This window comes from Lithobates pipiens, unplaced genomic scaffold (assembly GCF_037356315.1).
Source record: "Lithobates pipiens isolate NorthernLeopardFrog02 unplaced genomic scaffold, aLitPip1_a1.2 Scaffold_18, whole genome shotgun sequence".
NCBI classification, from domain to species: Eukaryota; Metazoa; Chordata; class Amphibia; order Anura; family Ranidae; genus Lithobates; species Lithobates pipiens.
The window spans coordinates 162,962,220-162,982,349 of NW_027507758.1; the positions used below are offsets into that span (position 1 = coordinate 162,962,220).

At 40.8% G+C, this 20,130-nt stretch overlaps 1 protein-coding gene across 15 annotated transcripts in view; it reads left to right on the forward strand.

The window, feature by feature from the left end:
* The window catches only part of SYNE1 (spectrin repeat containing nuclear envelope protein 1), a 663,643-nt gene that overhangs the window by 157,232 nt on the left and 486,281 nt on the right, over positions 1-20,130 (forward strand). For all 15 annotated transcript variants that reach the window (XM_077486324.1, XM_077486337.1, XM_077486323.1 and 12 more), the window contains 2 exons: positions 12,427-12,522; positions 15,851-15,934. In XM_077486324.1, coding sequence (XP_077342450.1) covers positions 12,427-12,522; positions 15,851-15,934 — 180 coding nt within the window. The remainder of the gene's footprint in view (positions 1-12,426; positions 12,523-15,850; positions 15,935-20,130) is intronic.

Here is a 20,130-nt window from a genome sequence, read left to right on the forward strand (position 1 = left end):
TGTCTAAATCAGTGTTAGGCCTCTTTCACACTGACGTCCCGTTCAGGCCCGCCTGTCAGTTTTTTAGGCGGACCTGAACGGGTGCTCCATAGAGGTCTATGGAGCGTCGGATGTCAGCGGTGACATGTCCGCTGACATCCGACCCGCTCCGATCCGAAAAAGTGTAACGGAGGAAAAAGCTATTTTTCCATCCGTCTGCGGATCGGATCGGGTGACGACGGGCACTGCGGTCCGTCGTCATCCGATCTCCCATAGGGGAGAGCGGCGCTGTGACAGGTCCGTCCCTGCGCAGTGTGCAGAGACGGAGCTGTCATCTCCCTGCTCAGCGGGGATCGGCGGAGTGATCCCCGCTGAGCAAACGGACATCCACGGGGCGGATCAGAACTGATCCGCCCCGTGTGAAAGGACCCTTACTGAGCATTTCTCCTTTGCCAAGATAATCCATCTACTTAACAGGTGTGCCATATCAAGATGCTGATTAGACAGCATGATTATTGCACAGGTGTGCCTTAGGCTGGCCACAATAAAAGGCCACTTTAAAATGTGCAGTTTTACTGTATTGGGGGGGGGGGGGGGTCCAGGGGGTCCGAGAACCAGTCAGGATCTGGTGTGACCACCATTTGCCTCACACAGTGCAGCACATCTCCTTCGCATAGACTTTAGCAGGTTGTTGATTGTGGCCTGAGGAATGTTGGTCTATTCCTCTTCAATGGCTGAGCAAAGTTGCTGGATATTGGCAGGAACTGGAACACGCTGTCAATATCGCCAATCCAGAGCATCCCAAACATGCTCAATGGGTGTGAGTATGCTGGCCATGCAAGAACTGGGATGTTTTCAGCTTCCAGGAATTGTGTACAGATCCTTGCAACATGGGGCCATGCATTATCATGCTGCAACATGATGAGATGGTCGTGGATAAATGGCACAGCAATGGACCCCAGGATCTCGTCACAGTATCACTTTGCATTTAAAATGTCATCAATGAAATGCACCTGTGTTCATTGTACATAGCACAAGCCTGCCCTTACCATAACCCCACCGTCACCATGGGCCACTCGATCCACAACATTGACATCAGCAAACTGCTCACCCACACCACGCCATACACGCTGTCTGCCATCTGCACTATACAGTGAAAACCAGCATTCTTCCATGAAGAGAACACCTTTCCAAAGTGCCAGATGCCATTGAATGTGAGCATTTGCCCACTCAAGTCGGTTACTATGGAGAACTGCAGACAGGTCGAGACCCCAATGAGGATGACGTGCATGCAGATGAGCTTCCCTGAGATGGTTTCTGACAGTTTGTGCAGAAATTCTTTGGTTATGCAAACCGATTGTTGTAGCAGCTGTGTGGTTGTGAAGCTGGTTGGATGTACTGTTCTCTGAAATGCCTTTGAGGATGGCTTATGGTAGAGAAATTAACATTCACTTCAAGGGAAACAGCTCTGGTGGATATTTCTGCAGTCAGCATGCCAATAGGATGAATTATCACGGCAAAGGAGAAGTGCTCACTAACACAGATTTAGCCAATATAGGCCTTTTGTGTACATAGTAAAAGCAGTAGCTCTTTAAGTTCAGCTCATGATAAATAGGGGCAAACACAAAAGTGTTGCGTTTATAATTTTACTCAGTGTATACCCATACATATTAGTATCCAGTTATGTTATGTGTATCTTGGAAAGAATCCAGGCATTTTTTAAAACAGTCTACTGAGCTGGCCAGAATCAGCTCTTGAGGGTGTCTTTGAAGGGGTCCTGCATGGCCCTGAAACTTTACAATTTCTCTTCCGTGATGTGATTGTTTTAATATATTTTTGATGCTATTTTGAAGATTCATGGTGTGCTGGCAATATACAGTTTATTTTGACAGTTTTGAACAAAATGCGTTGAAAGCTATGGGATGCATTCTGAATTAGCAGTATGCGTTAGGCTCGCTTGAAGCAGGGCACAATAATATCTGCTTCAGTATCTGCTTACCCTGGTTATATTAAAACCTTAAAACCCAAGTGGTGACTGCTTGCTTTACCAGTTCCTCCTGACACATAAAACCCGCCATTGCTCACACCTGCTTTGTTGTGAAAAATCGCAGTGACCATCAACACCAAACTGCTGCTTTGAGAAGGGGGGTGTTCTTCTGGGGCCCTTTTTAAAAAAGCTGGCTATTAGTAATAATAAAAATAATAAACTTTATTTCATATACCGTCTTTAAAGGTAACTTTTCAAGACTCTTTACAGAGAAAATATAAGAAATGCACAGGATAAAAAACGGAGAAAATGGTAATTATGTAAAATACTGTCTAAAGAAAAACGCCAGCAGAAATAATAAGCACCGATGTAGGACTAATGGGACATAGTGTAGGCTCTTTACCCTTTTCTAAATCAGTCACTGTTGCACTACTCTGAGACAGAACATATGCATCGTAGCTTTGTTTCCACACCATTGATCACTGTGTAGAGTGGTGTTTACACAAATGCAGTCAACCTATGGAAGATGCATTAATATGCACTTTTACAAGGTGCTATAGCTTTATATGAATACGTCAATAGGATCTCTGCAATACAGTCTTGATCAGCCTTTCTGAACATTTTCAACACAAAGGAACCCTTGAAATAACTTGACAGTATCAGGGAAACCCTGTTAAAAATGACTATATCCACAACTCATGATACATTAGAGTGATGATCAGTTGAGAAGAATGCTCCTTACACTTGTAGTCATTGGGAAGAATTACACCCTTACAGATATCTCAAAATATCAATGGTGTCAGTGGAAACTTAGCTAAGAGGCAGAAATTGCCCATTGCTCAAGGAGCAAGTAAATAATATTACAAGGTGAAGTATACACTGCACACTCTCTTTTTCTCAGTGATTCTTGATCATTCCAGGTTTCTTTGTTTATTTAGCACAGTTCATGCCGCCTATCCTCATTGTTGATATGCTAATAAGGTCTTGAGGGGAGAATTAAATGATCAGGAACAGCTTTTCTATTGCATGTAATTTAATTGAGTATGTTGCTAATCAAAAGTAAATTCTGTTATTGAACAATGGCATTAAATAATATCCATGCCTTAACCAACAAATTACCCTATTTATCTATTTATAAATGGATTTCACAAGTACGAATTGCCATCTACAAGGCCAAAAAGCAAATGGAAAACCAATTTGATTATGACACTAAGCAATGTGGGGAAGCAGCATTGATTTGTCATAAAAAAACTAAACAAAGTTGAGTTTTGTTTTGCCAACACTCCCTGCTTTAAAATAATTTTAAATGTGCTACCAACTTACCATCTGTGCCTTGTGGTGCACTGAAATGCTGGGTTTCCAAGGGGCTTTGGGGTGCCCTTCAAAAGGGCATCATACTGCCAATTGTTCATTACCATAAGTTGCTTTAGGCTAGGTTCACACCTCTGATGGATGCGGTTCGCAGCAGGGGTCCGATGCGTCTCTGTTCTCCATTTCAGGGATGAATCAGGGTCGAATTTTTATCTGAATTCGGCCCTGAAACTGAGTCTAAGCCCTTGTACACAGGGTCGGACATTCCGACAACAAAATCTGCGTATTTTGTCAGACGGATTTTGTCCGAAACTGGTGTTACATACACACGGTCAGACAAAGTTGTCGGAAAATCCGATCGTTCGTAACGTGATGACGTAATTTAGTTACGATGGGACTACGTTCAGGCTAGTAGCCAATAGCTTTGGTCTAGGAATTTGATCTGAGCATGCGTGGCACTTTGTCCGATCAGAATTCTCTACAAACGATCGGACAAAGTCCGATCGGATCATGTTGTCAGAAAATTTTATAGCCCAGCTCTAAAACTTTGTCGGTCGGATATTCCAACAGAAACAGTCCGATGGAGCCCACACATGGTCGGATTATCCGACAACGTGGTCCGATCGGACATTTTCCGTCGGAATGTCTGACCGTGTGTACAAGGGCAAAGACACACAGCGTTCCTGTGCAAGCTGTTCCGAAGTCGCAACGGAGAGCTGTGAACCGGCTCCATAGAGAGCAAGTCATAGTCTCCTGTAATGCGAATTGGATGGGGAGAAACCTGAATCCAGTTCACATATGTGTGAACCCAGCCTCAATGTATGGTAAAATGCGCATTTTGCTGTGTATTGCCAGAATGCATACGTTTGAACTGAAAGCTGTGCAGAAGGTGTTGAAGGTACGTAATGAAAGAGCATAAACATGCAATGTTCTGAAATGCAAACTCTGGGGTCAAAGAAATTCTCATAGGGTGTTTAACTAGTAGAGAGACCAAAGAGTCCTTCAAGGTGCACCATGCATACCACGGGTGAGGAGTGCCGAAAAGGAAAATAGTAAATTATCCAAAGACTATGTAATTTTCAGAGAGAAAACAACAAATTTCAGTGGTAAGATATGCATCCCTTCTTGAAGGCCTTAATCAATATAAAACCATTTAAAATGTAAATGCATAAAAAAGTCCTCAAAATGGAAGGAGAGTAAAATCACTAAGGCTAGGTTCACACTGAAGAGATGCGGGAACGCCGCGAATCCGCGGCGTTTTTCCGCATTGCATACCTCCCGCCGGCAGTTCACACTGCCCTATGCGAACTGCTGGGAGTGTCAGTGAAACCTTAATGACACCCCCAGATCAGTTTGCATATCGCAGTGCGATCTGCAAACTCGGACAGGAATCGGATCGCATGGTGTGAACACCCATGCGATCCGATTCTGCTGCGGACCAAAAAAAGGGTCCCGTGCGAGTTTGCGGCGGGTGCGATGCGAATTCAGCCATACTATCTGTATGGCTGAACTCGCATCGCACAGAGATCGGATGTGATTTGCACTGCAGTGCGGTGCGAATCACATCCGGTTCTCGCTGCCGCAGCAGTGTGAATCCAGCCTAATACTAAAAATGCTTTTTTTTTTGTTAAATCAATGTTTCTATCAGATTGTATTTTATTTTTAATGTCAGCTTAATTTATTATTAACATTTTTATTACAGATTTTAGAAAAGAGGATACAAACACGGTATACATAGCTCACAGTTTACAATTCAAGCACACATAAGTATGGAATATAAAACAATAGCAAGCTTAAATAAGGTACATGAACATCCAGAAAGATCCACCGACATGGACCTCTAGTATTATCAATGCAGAGTAGGTGGTCTCATCTCGACATAGGGTCAGGTTAATTTAATGTGTAATAGAGTTAGTGTTATGATTAGACCACATACAGTATATTATTATATGTGGGCTTCCATACCTGGCCAGAAACAGTATCTAATTAATGCACTTTTGCTGATGCAAACAGTTGGAGCCCCCCCTCCGTCCCCCAATGTCCGTGCATAGTGTCCTGAGTCCTCTAGCATCTGGCTATACATTCAATGCCATCTGTAAAGTTGCCTTCTTTTGGTGGTCTGTCTGTGCAAAATAAAGATTCTTTCTTTAAGCCTCCATTAACGCCGGTGTGATTTGTCATGCGCTTTGACAGTTTCAAATCGCAAGACAAATCGCACCCCATTGTCAGCAATGGAATCATTCAAGTTGCCACAACTCGTGTCGCAGCGACTTTGAAAAAGGTTCCTGCACTACTTTTTGCCTATATTATTGCCACTTGCATAGACTTCTGTTAAATGATGTCACAAGCCACAATGAAATAATTGGTGCAAATTGCACTTATCTGAGGCTTTGAAATCTCGCTGAAGTAGCACGATTTCAAAGCTACAACAGTGTGAGTCAGGGCTCATAGAAGTCTGAATGAAAGCCTTCAGTCATTTTATTGGGTTCTAACAAAGACAGATTACATAACAAACATAAGATTGAATATGACAAATAGAGCAAAGAAATTATACAGAGCCATAGATTGAACATATAGCAATCATACATAAGATAAAACGTAAAAAAAAATACCAAAAACAGAAGAAAAAGATTTTTATGATTACATATTAAATATACGGTATTTAACACTTAAATATTAGGCAATAAGTAAATTGAGAAAAAGATTTCAGTATGATGAAAGCCCTTTGCCTGATCAGGTAAAAAAAAACCTTTGGAGGGAGTATGTAAAGGAAAACTATAGAGTGAAAAATACAGGGCTGCCATAGATATCCTCCTTCTGAAAATGCTAGTTGCCCAGCTGTCTATGGCTCAAATAAAGTGGAACTTTACCCATAATAACTTGATAAAAAATAGTGTTCTTTAGGACAGAACATGCATTCCACATTATGCTACGAAAATTGTTGTGTGCTGTAAATTGCCTCCAGCATTGTTCCTTAGTTTCTTCTCGCTGGAGGCTGCCATTTTGCGGAAGCCTAAGAGCCGGTTCACACAGCGGGCGATGCGAGGCGACACGACTCGCCTCGCCTCGCTCTCGCAAGTCGCCCCCGTTCTGTACAATGGAACCGTTCTGAGAGGAGCGACTCGAGTCGCTCCGACTCAGAAAAAAGGTTCCTGTACTACTTTTGGGCGACCTCGGGGCGACTTGCATTGACTTCTATACAGAAGTCATTTGCAAGTCGCCGCTGAGGCCGCGGCAGGTCGCGGCGAGGCAAGTCGGAGTCGCCTCGCCTCGCCTGCTGTGTGAACCGGCCCTTAAGCCCCTGAGCAGCAGTAAATCTTTAGGCTGTCAGCAGATCAGCTGCTACATTTTCGGCATAGTGACAAAAAAAAAGAGAGCAACTGAGCATGTGCAGAGCAGGGTGAGACAGTGGGGTTGATTTAGTAAAGGCAAATATACTGTGCACTGCAAGTGCACCTGCTCCAGAGCTTAGTAAATGAGGTAAAGTGTCACTTTGCAAAGAATACACAATCACATGCAAGGACAATAAAAATAACAGCATTTTTGCTTGTACATGATTGAATGATAGAAAACAGCAGATCTTCCCCTCATTTCAGAGCTTCCCCTAAGCCCTTGTACACACGGTCGGACAACGGATTTTGTCCGAAACTGGTGTTGCATACACACGGTCGGACACAGTTGTCGGAAAATCCAATCATTCGAAACTTGATGACGTAATTTCGTTACGACAGGACTACGTTCAGGCTAGTAGCCAATAGCTTTGGTCTTGTAATTTGATCTGAGCATGCGTGGCACTTTGTCCGATCGGAATTCTCTACAAACGATCGGACAAAGTCCGATTGGATCATGTTGTCGGAAAATTTTATAGCCCAGCTCTAAATCTTTGTCGGTCGGATATTCCGATGGAAACAGTCCAATGGAGCCCACACATAGTCGGATTATCCGAAAACACGGTCCGATCGGACATTTTCCATCGGAATGTACGACCGCGTGTACAAGGGCTTAGATCTTCAGCAAATGCAATTGAAATGGACAGTATATTTGCCTTTAGTAAATCAACCTCAGTGTATTACTGGAATTCAAACAGTATAGGCACTTATTTATAATGTTTTACATATCTATTATAAAAGGGGCCAGCCTGAAGTGATCTAGCAGGACTTAATATTCTGACAAAAATTTCACTTTAAGGGTACTTTCACACCGAGTGTGGGTCTGTCGTTTTAGAGGCGCTTTTCGTTCATTTGCGGGACGCTTTTACCCCCCGATAGTGGGCAAATAAAGGGTTAAAAGCTTTGCAGGTGCTTTGGCGGCGCTGCCCATTGATTTCACTGCAGTGTATACACCGCCCCTAAAGCACCACAAAGATGCTGCTTGCAGGACTTTTTTTAACGTACCGCAAGCGCACCGCTCCAGTGTGAAAGTAGCCTAAAACACTGGAGCCCAGAGAATTTGGTGCAGCTCTTCATAGTAACCAATCAGCTTCTAAATTCAGCTTGTCCAATGAAGCTTTGACAATAACACCTAGTAGCTGATTAGTTACAATGCACATCTGAGCCAGATTTTCCATGCTACAGATTTAGTAAATCTCCTCCACAGACCGGAAACAGGCAGGCAGTTATGGAAACTCAGATTGAACGCTGTGGGTTGATTGTTGTTGTTGATTTACTAAAGACAACTAGACTGTGCACTCTGCAAGTGAAGTTGCTCCAGAGCTTAGTAAATGAGGTAAGGCTTCACTTTGCAAAGAATACCCAATCACTTGCGAGGAAAATAAAAAAAACAAAATTTTTGCTTGTACATGATTTGATGACGGAAGTCACCAGAGCTTCTGCTCATTTACTAAGCTTTGGAGCACCTGCACTTTGCAAAGTGCACAGTCTTGTTGCCTTTAGTAAATCAATCTCTGTACTCCTGATTTGCAGACACGGGGGTTGATTTACTAAAGGCAATTACAGTGTGCACTTTGCAAAGTGCAGTTGCATTCTGCAAGTGCAATTACTCCACAGCTTGGTAAATGAGCAGAAGCTCTGCTGACTTCCATCATCCAATCATGTGCAAGAAAAAATGTGGTTTATTTTTTTATTGTCCTTGCACGTGATTGGGTACTCTTTGCAAAATAAAGTTTTACCTCATTTACTAAGCTCTGGAGCAGCTACACTTGCAAAGGGCAACTGCCCTTTGCAAAGTGCACAGTGTATTTGCCTTTAGTAAATCAACTCCATGTTCTGAATCAGTGACCTAAAAGGAGTACTGAAGCCACTTCACCAGCATGACAACCAAGGAAATTGTATTTCAGTGCAGCATTAAAAACATCCATACTTCCTTTACTGTAGGTTACTTTTATAATTACCCAAGGTTGTATTCTTATTATTTAAAGTGGAACTCCAACTTAAACGTTTTTGCATGGTCTTAAATAGAAATTGTAGGGGTTAGGACCTCTATTACGGAGGTCTTAGCATTTTTCTTCATTGTGTCCAAAGCTAAGAAAAAAAAATTGACTTTAAAGTGTAACTGAAGGCAACATTTTGCCTTTACTTACATTTTAATGTTACACTTTACACTGGTATTCATAGATTGTTATGTAGTGTGAGTAGGTAGGTAGCTGTACAAATTGTATCACCTAAATGCTTGATTGAAAGACCACTCCAATCTTCCTTCATTGGTGAATGGTTATTGGTTAAATACACATGTAATCTTTTTCTTTCATCCCTATTTCCATGGTATTTCCATGTAGTCATCTCTGCTGGATATGCAGAGAGGAAGTTTTGAAGCTGATTGTCAAAGCAAAAGTTAAAACGGATGAGCTTTGTTCTGTTCGTTGTATGCTAGCTTGATATTGGCACAATCCGTTGGAAACTGTTATGACACCTTTAGCTAGACAAGCTTACCAAGTGAAAAACGATGCACTTAAACTCCAATTATCACACCTCAGCAAAATATGAAATGCATCCCGGAGTCATTGACATAAGTGGAACATTTCAGCAGCAGAGGCACTATAGTAAAATGTCAGAGCAAAGTGTTTCTAAACAAAAGTGCACTGCTTCCTCTTCCTAATCTGGAACTGAGATATGACTACTGTTCTTTTAATTACGTTTTCGCTGCCAATCACAACCATTTATCTTTTACTATATTAGTCCTTCACATGTTGAGCTGGCTTCAGAGGGAATATGTTATAACTGATATAACAAAGATGTGAATGTAGTTAATGATAGTAGGTACACATCTACATGATAAGGTAAGTTGACAAACGTTAGTGAATGTGGAACTCCAGACAAAACATGTTTTAGATTAGAAGTGAGAAATGAAGATCAAAGCCTCGTACACACGATTGGATTTTCCGCAGACAAAACATCAGACTTTTGTCCGAAGGGCGCTGGCCAGGAACTTGTCTTGCATACAAATGGCAAGGAATTGTCGGCCAACAAACATGAACGTAGTGACATATTAGACATACTACGAGACTACAAAGAGGAAGTTCAAATGTCAGGCGCCACCCTTTGGGCTCCTTCTGCTAATTTCCTGTTAATAGAAATTTGGTGAGCGTTGATTCACGCTTTTCATTTTGTGCTTTCAGTTCTCGCTTTTCATATCGCGCCTTTCAGTTCACACTTTTCAGTTAGTTTCTGAACGGCTGTTCGTCAAACATCCATGTTGCGGAATCGGAGGAGATAACATGTTATTTATTATTGGCCTTGGATTTATTGCTTTGACCCAAGTCCAGTCCAGGAACAGGAGGAGGAGGATTTCTTTGGCTGCTTTATTAATCGTGACCAATTATGTCATATGCCTTTGCTGCGGGAGCTCCAGTAGAATAATCCGGATGATTTTTGGAATTATCTCCGGATGATGGACTCCTGCTTTCACCAACTCTTGGCATTGTTGACCCTTTATATTAAGAAGCAGGACACATGCATGAGGCTTTTATTTAATTTTTTGGTTAAATAATGATTTGATTTGGTATATTTTCTATATTTTTGGATGCATAGAATGCACTTTTTGATTAAGTTCTATTGGCAGATAGCATGTCTAATTTTATTTGTTTTCTTTTTTAATGCACAATAAAAAAAACTGTGGAGAATAATACTTGTCTATGTGTTTCACTTCAAATGACAGTTTGGGAGTAGGCAGTTACACTTTAAAAAATACAATGTAAAATTAACAAGGGACACCAACACAGTTGTATGTTTGATCTTAAAAACTACGGGATAATGGTGTTGTGCTAACTTGCACCAAAAAAATTTAACACGCATAAAAATATTATTCTTTATATCATTAGAAAAAAAAGCCTTTGAAAATGTGTTTGCCATGACTCCATCAGTATCACCAGCAAAGCAGCTTCATTATTATCCCATTAAAGAAGAAGAGAATGTGCGCTGCATTTTGAGATTTCATAATTTGCCGCGTTATGAATGTTAATTCTCCATTATGAACACTAGTTTACAAGACAAATGTATAAGCCTGCCATCTAACATTTGTCAGCGGAAAATCCGACAACAATTGTCCGATGGAGCGTACAAACAGTCAGATTTTAGGTCATCACACAATTCCTGGCAGAAAATCCAATCGTGTGTATGAGGCTTACGGTGTATATGTAAAGCGCTGCCTAAATTAACGGCTCTATATAAATACCTGTAATAAATAGGTAAAAATAAATAAACATTACAAATGATTGATCTTGTACAACTGAACGGAGGTAACTGTTGTGTGAGGTATTTTAGCAGCATAAAAGAATTCCCTACATTATTATTATTATTATATAGGATTTATATAGTGTCAACAGTTTGCGCAGCGTTTTACAACATGAGGACAGACAGTACACTTACAATACAAATCAATACAGGAGGCATCAGAGGGTCCTGCTCGTTAGAGCTTACAATCTAGAAGGGAGGGTCAAGTGGAAACAAATGAGAAAATGAAAATACAGTTGTTAGGTGTGGGTAGGGTGGGCTTCTCTGAAGAGAAGAGTTTTCAGGGATCGTCTAAAAGCTAATAAAGTAGGAGATAAGCGGACAGATTGAGGTAGGGCATTCCATATGATTGGAGAGGCTTTGGAAAAGTCCTGGAGGCGAGCATGGGATGAGGTGACGAGGTAGTTAGAGAGTAGGAGGTCTTAAGAGGAACGAGGAGAACGTGTAGGTTGGTATTTAGAGACTAGGTCAGTGATGTAGCTGGGCGGGAAATTGTGGATTGCTTTGTAAGTAGCTGTTAGTATTTTGAATTTAATTAGTACAAACAGCGGAAGCCAGTGGAGGGATTGACAGAGAGGGGTAGCAGACACAGAGCGATTGGTAAGGTGGATGAGTCTGGCAGCAGCATTCATGATGGATTGAAGAGGTGATAGACTATGCAGAGGTAAGCCAATGAGAAGGGAGTCGCAGTAGTCGAGGTGAGAGATGACCAGCGAGTGAATTAAGAGCTTTGCTGTGTCATTGGATAGAAAGGGGCGCATTTTGGAGATCTTGCGGTGGTTGAGGAGGCAGGATTTGGACAGTGCTATACAGTGCTATATAATTCTATACAGGATGAGAACTTTTCAAAGGTATCCTGAATCAATGCCATGAATGTATAGCCTGATATTTAGTTACGCTATGCCATATGCACCCTGTGTGTACAATGATGACAGATTATTTAAAATACAAATATATCCATTTGAACATTTTTAGCAAATAGCCAGTTCTCTTTCTGTGACAGCACAGCTGCTCTCTTTAAATAAATTCAAATCAGCAGTTAGCGCAATTTGACCAATAGGGATGTGATTTCTGGTTGGTTACTATAGTTCTTGCACACTGCTGTTTGCACTTTTGAGTTTGTGGTATGATATGTACACAGCAGGTTTATGTAAAGTTACTGATATATCCTGGTCCAGACACTGTTTGTATGGAGTTGGTTTATTCTTCCTGTACTTGTGTGGGTTTTTCTTCCATGTATTCTGATTTCTTGTATGTATGCATGTATGATAGCAATTTTAGACTGTAAGCTCCTTGAGGGCAGAGACTGATATAAATCTTCAGTATGTAAAGCGCTGTGTAAATTACCAGCACTTTATATAATAAATACCTGTAATAAATAAATATATTCAAATAGTTTTAAGCAGATATGTAATTGCGCTTCGTGAAACTGACCATTGTCTTGTTTTTTCCCTTTTATAGAGAAATCCTCCGTTAGTAATAAATGATCTTTTCGATGACATAAAAGATGGAACAAAGTTACTTGCATTATTAGAAGTCTTGTCTGGACAAAAACTGGTAGGTAACATAGAAAGTGTTCAAAAGAGCTTTTCACATTCTGATTTGATTTAGTTTTAATTTGATTTGAAAATATATCATAATATAATTATTATCATTTGATTGCATCTAATTGTAGGGTTTAGATTTAGATAAAGCCCTGGTTCACACTGCTGCGATTTCTGATGTGTTCCAGAACACATGGGAGTTGATTTACTAAAGGGAAATAGAATCTGCATTTTGTAAAGTGCAGTTGCCCTCTGCAAGAGCAGTTGCTCCAGAGCTTAGTAAATGAGCAGAAGCTCTGCTGACTTCCATTATCCAATCATTCCATTATCCAAGCAAAACTGCAGTTTTTTTTATTTCCCTTGCACATGATTGGGTATTATTTGCAAAGTTAAAGGGGTTGTAAAGGTAAGTGTTTTTTCATCTTAATGCATCCTGTACATTAACATGAAAAAACACCTGGCATTGACCACCCCCCCCCCCCCCATTTTACTTAACTGAACCCTCGAACTTGTCCCACGGAGACGCACCATCTCTCGGCAAGGGGATTCTTGGCTGTTGATTGGATAGATTGATAGCAGCGCAGCCATTGGCTCTCACTGCTGTCAATCGGATCCAATGACGCAGCCCCCTGGGGGCGGGGCTGAGTCCTGCATTTGACATCTATGGAAGACGAATGCCAGACTCAGGAGCGCGCCCGCAAAGTAACCCCCCGGGAGATCTCTTCTCCTAGGGGGTTATCTAATGTGGGGAGGAGCTGAGAGAGCCATAAGGGACCCCAGAAGAGGATGTACAGGACCACTCTGTTCAAAATGAGCTGCACCATGGAGGTAAGTATGACATGCTTGTTGTTAAAAAAAAAAAAAAAAGGAACCTTTAGTATCACTTGAAGCCTTACTTCATTTACTAAGCTCTGGAGCAACTGCACTTGCAGAGGGCAACTGCACTTTGCAAGGTGCACAGTCTATTTGCCTTTAGTAAACCAACCCCCTATAATCACATGACAACAGAATTAACATGACTTTCTATGGAGGCTGTTCACATATATGCAGCGCAATTCCAATGCGATTTTGAAAAGGGTTCTGTGAGAGTTTAGAGTGGTGCAGTGCAATTATTACCTCCATAGACTTGAATAGTAACCACATGCAAAACACTTATCTGTTCTAAGATATCAAGCTTCCAGTACGAGAAAGAGAGAGAATCGCAGCTTTATACAAATCGCATTCAAAACAAATTCTGAACCCCAACAACTTGCACTGATTAAATCACACAACAAAATGGATTAAACTCGCAATGTATCAGTGTGAACCTAACATAAGATTTTGTGGTTTAGCATAATTACTTTATTATAGTCAGACAAATTAAGCAAGTTTGCAAATACAACACTTTTCCCTTTTTCTTTTCTCCTGCCGTCTTTTGGGAGTTTTACTCCAAAGGCATTTGCAGACACTTTCCTTTCTGGACATGGTGGACACCACTCAAACTCATCTTAGATATGTATGCTAGACTAGTCTAGCTTTGACATACAAAGTTAAATTGGAGCATGCACAGATAAAGTAATGTCAGGGATGCCTACATGTTCAACTGCACAAAATATTTCCTCTATAACTGTAGGCATTTTATGTCCTTTTATAGATGTTTATAGACGTTTTATTGAAGTTGTGTGTTATATAGAAATGATTATGGCTGTTGTCATACTGTATAATCAACTTTGTGTGAGAAGACATGTTTTCATTACAAAGGTGCTCCTAATGTCTAAAGCGTATTGGTCTACACTCCTGCTATAATTAAAAAGCAGGCAACTAGATGTGACTAGCGATTAAGGATGGGCAAACGGTTCGGCCCGAGCATAAGTTCGGATCGAACTTTGGTTGTTCGGATGTTCTGCGAACACTGAACAATATGCGGTGTCTGGGGCAAATTAGAAAACCGCTGAAACACAGTTAAATTCTAAGGGACACTAACATGAAAAATCAAAAGTGCTAATTTTAAAGGCTTATATGCAACTTATTGTCATAAAAAGTGTTTGGGGACCTGGGTCCTGCCCCAGGGGACATGTATCAATGCAAAAAATGTTTTTAAAAATGCTTTTTTCGGGAGCAGTGATTTTTTTAATGCTTAAAGTGAAACAATAAAAATGAAATATTCCTTTAAATATCGTGCCTGGGGGGTGTCTATAGTGTGCCTGTAAAGTGGTGCATTTTCCCGTGTTTAGAACAGTACCAGGTCTCGGCAATATAGATAAAACTCATTAAAAAAAAGAGCATGGGATCCCCCCCCAGTCCATTACCAGGCCCTTTGTGCCTGGTATGAATATTAAGGGGAACCCCAAACCAAAATTAAAAAACAAAATTGCATGGGGGTCCGCCTAAAATCAATACCAGGCACTTTGGGTCTGATATGGAAATTAAGGGGAACCCTTCGCCAAATTCAAAAAAGAATGGCGTAGCCCCCCCCCCCAAAAAATCCATATCGACCCTTCAGGTCTGGTATGGATTTTAAGGGGAACCCCATGCCAAAATAAAAAAATGGTGTAGAGGTCCCCTCTAAAATCCATATCAGACCCTTATCCGAGCATGCAACCTGGCAGGCCGCAGGAAAAGAAGGGGGGACGAGAGAGCGCCCCCCCTCCTGAACTATACCAGGCCAACTGCCCTCAACATGGGGAGGGTGCTTTGGGGTAGCCTCATCCCCACAACCCTTGCCCGGTGGTTGTGGGGGTCTGCAGGTGAGGGCTTATGGGAATCTGGAAGCCCCCTTTAACAAGGGGACCCCCAGATCCCTCCCCCCATGTGAAATAGTAACGGGGTACAAATTTACCCCTACCATTTCACAAAAAAGTGTCAAAAATGGTAAAAAAAGACAAGAGACACTTTGGGACGAGTCCTTTATTAAAAATTTAAAAAAATAACAAAACTTGCATATAAGCCTTTAAAATGAGCACTTTTGATTGTTCATATTAGTGTCCCAAAGACTTTAACGTTGTTCTAGCAGCTTTGAAACTTGCTGCGATCACCACATATTGTTCACTGTTCGGCGAACAACCGATGTTCAAGTCGAACTTATGTTCGACTTGAACATCGGGCTCATCCCTAGATGTGACCTGATTTGGCCATTGATAGTTGGATCCAGGAATGTTTTTTGTTTGTAGTGGGCACCTCCACAAGTCTGGTAAAGCCTGTTCAAAAGCATTGTTATGTTCAAGAGTAGTAACAGCATACCCAAGAAGGCCAAAAAGACTAGAATCAAAAAGGTAACAATGTACACATCCTTAGCCTTTTTTATTATTTTACTGCAATTGTATAATATCAGGCTATTTTTTTTTCCTAAATACTTCCTGCAGCCATGTGAACAAGGAAGGCAACTGAAGCGCATTCACTGGGTAGCCAACATTGGTGCAGCGCTAAGGTTTCTGGAAGGCAGAAGGGTATGTTTTCTTATTACACTGCATGCTATTCTTGACTGTTATATTGTATGACCTAGGATGAGTTAATCAATGCTGACCCATTTCCAATCTTTCAATTCTCATGCATTTTACTTATAAGAGCATATACTGTATATAAAAAATAGAGACATCACAAAAATCAGCTTTTCAATGTCCTTTATCCAATTCATTGCTTAAAATACAGTAAACTAAACATTTTCTTTCTAGTGTGCTCTTCTTAGAACCTCATTGTGTTCAGTGTGTGTCTCATTACCACAAGAACTTGCAATACCATGGTGCTATATTGTAGCTACAGAACAGTACTTTGTTACTATACTTTGTTCAATATATTGTCAAAAAGACCATGAATATATCTTTTTAGGTACTGTGCAAGATTGACATTTTATTTCAGACGCAGTGATTTAAACAGGTGGAATATTGACAGGTCGCCCCGAGCATGGAGATCTATTCTGGTGAAAAATCCAATCTAGCCACACTGATTGAATCTATTGAAAGATTGATGAGTTCCTAGTAACACAAAGACAAACAGAAATAAGAAGATTTTTTTTACCCAGCTATTGTGTTTTCAGAGAGAATTCTCCATATGGACTCTAAAGGTCTTTTAAATTTAGAATAATGTATTTTATGTTTTTTTTTTTTTTTTTAATGAACAGAAACATATTAATATAGTCTTATGTGCTCAGGTCAGCTTGAAGGTATTGCAGGTCCACACGTATTCTGCCTATTTGTGCGCAATACATATTAATTAATTAATTTGTCTTTATTGCTTACAATACCAGAATTACAATTACACAAATAGAGTATTGCCTACATTTAAACTAAAAATATACAGTACATATCAGTATATGTGCATGCAGCCCGCAGCCTTTCAGACCCAATTCGCATCATAGTGTTCCGTGAACAAATATTGCTGAGTTTAAAGATTTTTTTTAGGTTTAAGTTTGGGTGCGGAGAAGAATTTTTGCTATACACATACTGGTACTTCAAAGGGCAAGTTTACTCCGAAATTGATACTCAGGATATTTCCTTTGGCAAAAGCGAGGCTCCCTTTTAATGGCTGCAGTAAGTGTACAGACCCAGGAACTCAAGCAAAAGATTTCACAACTGTTAGGTATTTAACTCTCCACCATCTGCCAAATAGTGGATTTTCAGTTGTGGGAGAACTGACCATTAAAGGACCACTATCTGGTCCAATTATATTATTATTATTTGTTCCCCCAAAAAGAGATATTTTACAATATTGCTAGTATAACTGCGTGAAATATACTTGTGTATTACCTAACCTCAAGCCCCTGCACAGCAGAATTTAAAGAGGGCCTTCAGCCTACCCGCCTTACTATTTTTTTCACTATGCCCCTGCTTAACAGGTGCCGTTTCAGGCACAGTTCGGATATTCACCCAGCCACCAGTTCTAGTGTTGACAGCCTTCTGTCAACAGACACTGCTTAGTCCCAGGCCGCCATATTACTTGTGATGTCATTGAGAGGCCCATCAGCTCTTCACGGCGGGACCCCATGGTTATGTGCTGCTAGGCCGACCCCCTTTGGTCTTACTGAATTTAAGACTAAAGGCCTCCTTGGATATGTGACATGCATATTCCAGGAGGCCCAGTGACCACTGTGCATGTCATTCAACTAGGTGAATGATGGAGGGGCTGGGCTGCAATGTTTTCCAAAAAAATAAAAAATAAACTTCCATATTCGAGTAGAGGAGGAGAGAAGGGGTCAAGAGTGGTGGAACATCACATAGAGGGTGAAGATCTGCTTTAAGTTTACATTGGCCACACATTTGTTACATATTTGTTACAAATGTGATCTGTGAGAGCAGCAATATTTTCCAGTAACTACTACCATTTTGGTGAGGTAGACCTTCACACTACATGGTGGATGGTAAATTTTGCTGATCAGACATATCAGCACATAAATAAAATCTGAATGTATGGCCAGCATAAAGATCCCTAATAGGACGTAAGGGAACATTTGCCCCTAGTTGTTTGTTTTTGTCTACTCAGAGTGCTTCTTGCCTCACATGCTCTGGGGAGCAGTCAATCTTTCAGGATGGATTTCCTGATTATCTAACCCACTCTCCTCTCCATAGACATGAACGTTCCTACACAAATCTTAAGCTGGCCATTTGTACAAATGTTCGTGCAAAAATTCTCGTCAAAACATTCCTAAAATGTTCTTCCTTGCCATCATTTAGTCTACTAATTTAATTTGAATATCTTAAAAGTTTGGCCAGATCTGCTATTTAAATGCAATCCCAGACATATTAAACAGGTTTTATTACAATATGTACACTTTTCCTAAAACAAAAACCACATTCATAGTTAGAATTTCGTTAATTCAAGATTTTTTTTCCATTCTGCTCCTCTGAACTTTTTTGTAATTACAGTTGATTTGACCCCAATAGTCATCAAAAAAATCGAATGAAGCTTCTGAAAACAAACATTTTCATTAGAAATTCTACTAGTGTACAGCCAGCTTTAGGTCACAGCTGCTAGGACTGTCATTGTAATTGTTATTGAAGGCCGGTGGGGGTATTACAAAACCCAATTACAAAACCCAATTTTTGTAAGGTTGCCATGTTAACTGTCCTTATCTGGTATTGTAATGTGGCTGGAAACCACTGCACAACACGAGCAACGCTTAATCCTGTGGTTGTTTTCAAAAGGTTTGCGGAACATGGGGATACCGCCATTTTAGTACATTGAGGGGCCCTAATCCATTATTCTGGAAAATTACTATTACATGACTGTGGGGTTGATTTACTAAAACTGCAGAGCGCAAAACCTGGTGCAGCTCTGCATAGAAACCAATCGGCTTCCATTTTTTTTAAGCTTAATTGAGCAAGCTTAAGTTAGAAGCTGATTGGCTACCATGTCCAGCTGCACCAGATTTTGCACTCTCCAGTTTTAGCAAATCAACCCCTCTGTCTATCAGAAAGGTACCTTCACATTTCTGCAGCAGCTTTCATTGCTCCCTGCTATGCCCAAATGCCAGGCTGTTCAGAAAAGATCCAACACTTCTTGTTAGTGTCAGAGGCTGCCTGTCCCCTCCCACCTCCCTCCCCACATTTCTATTTTGTGCAATAATATGCACTGCGTTAAGGCAGCTCATTTATTTGCAGTGAACCACAATGCTTAGATGGTTTACATATGTGTTTTGTTCTATGCCAGAAACACGTGTGCTTTGTGGTGTCATTCATAACGGCATCGTTGCAGTAATTGCAGTAATGGGTAATTACTACAACACCAGATCTGAGTGGGGCCTAAATGTTTTCACTAAATGTGGCCTCTTCTTCTCAGCTCAGAAAGTTGGGAGATATAACTAATATTTTTAAATAATTTTCTTCTAAAAAGTAGTTGCACTCCTTATTGTATGTATAATAATGTAATAACAGATGTGCCAGCTCCCAACTGTCCCTGATTTCGAGGGACTGTCCCTGATTTGGAACAATGTCCCTCTTTCCCCCTCATTCGCCCCTCATTTTGGTCTGATCCATATAGTTGTATATAAAAATTTTTATCTTTCAAAAAGTGTTTCCCAGTGCTAAACCTTTCATCCACATTCTAAATTGCTGAATTTGTAAATTTTAAAAGCCAATGTAAAGGTAGTAGTGGTAAAAAAAGCCTGTGTGGATTTAATTAACCTTTTTTTTTGTGGTTAATTCTCCTTTAAGGGGATGTGGCAGGAGGTGTGTCTTATGCCTACATACGTTTGCTAGTAGGTGTCCCTCATTCCCATCTCAAAATGTTGGGAGGTATGCATGTGGCAGTGAGTGAGCCTTCTCCAAATGGAAGACAAGCAAAAGATTTACTAAAACTAGTGCACATAGAATCTGGTTTTATTTTCACAGCTTAAAGTGATATTAACCTCCCTGGCGGTAATCGCAAGTGTGGCTCAGCGTTAAATTTCAGTACCGTTAGCGGTAACCCCGAGCTACACTCGGGATTGCATCTCAGGATCCTGGTGCAGTGTACTTACCTTGTCCCCAGGACCCTTTGATGCTCCCACTGTGTCTGTGGGCTGTGTCCTCCGCTCGATGCCTCTGTGTGCCAAGCTCCGTTCCCTGCGAGCATTGCAATGCATGGGGGCGGAGCCCGGCGGCAAATTCAAAAAGTATGAAATTCATAACACATACAGTACACTGTAATCTTACAGATTACATTACTGTAT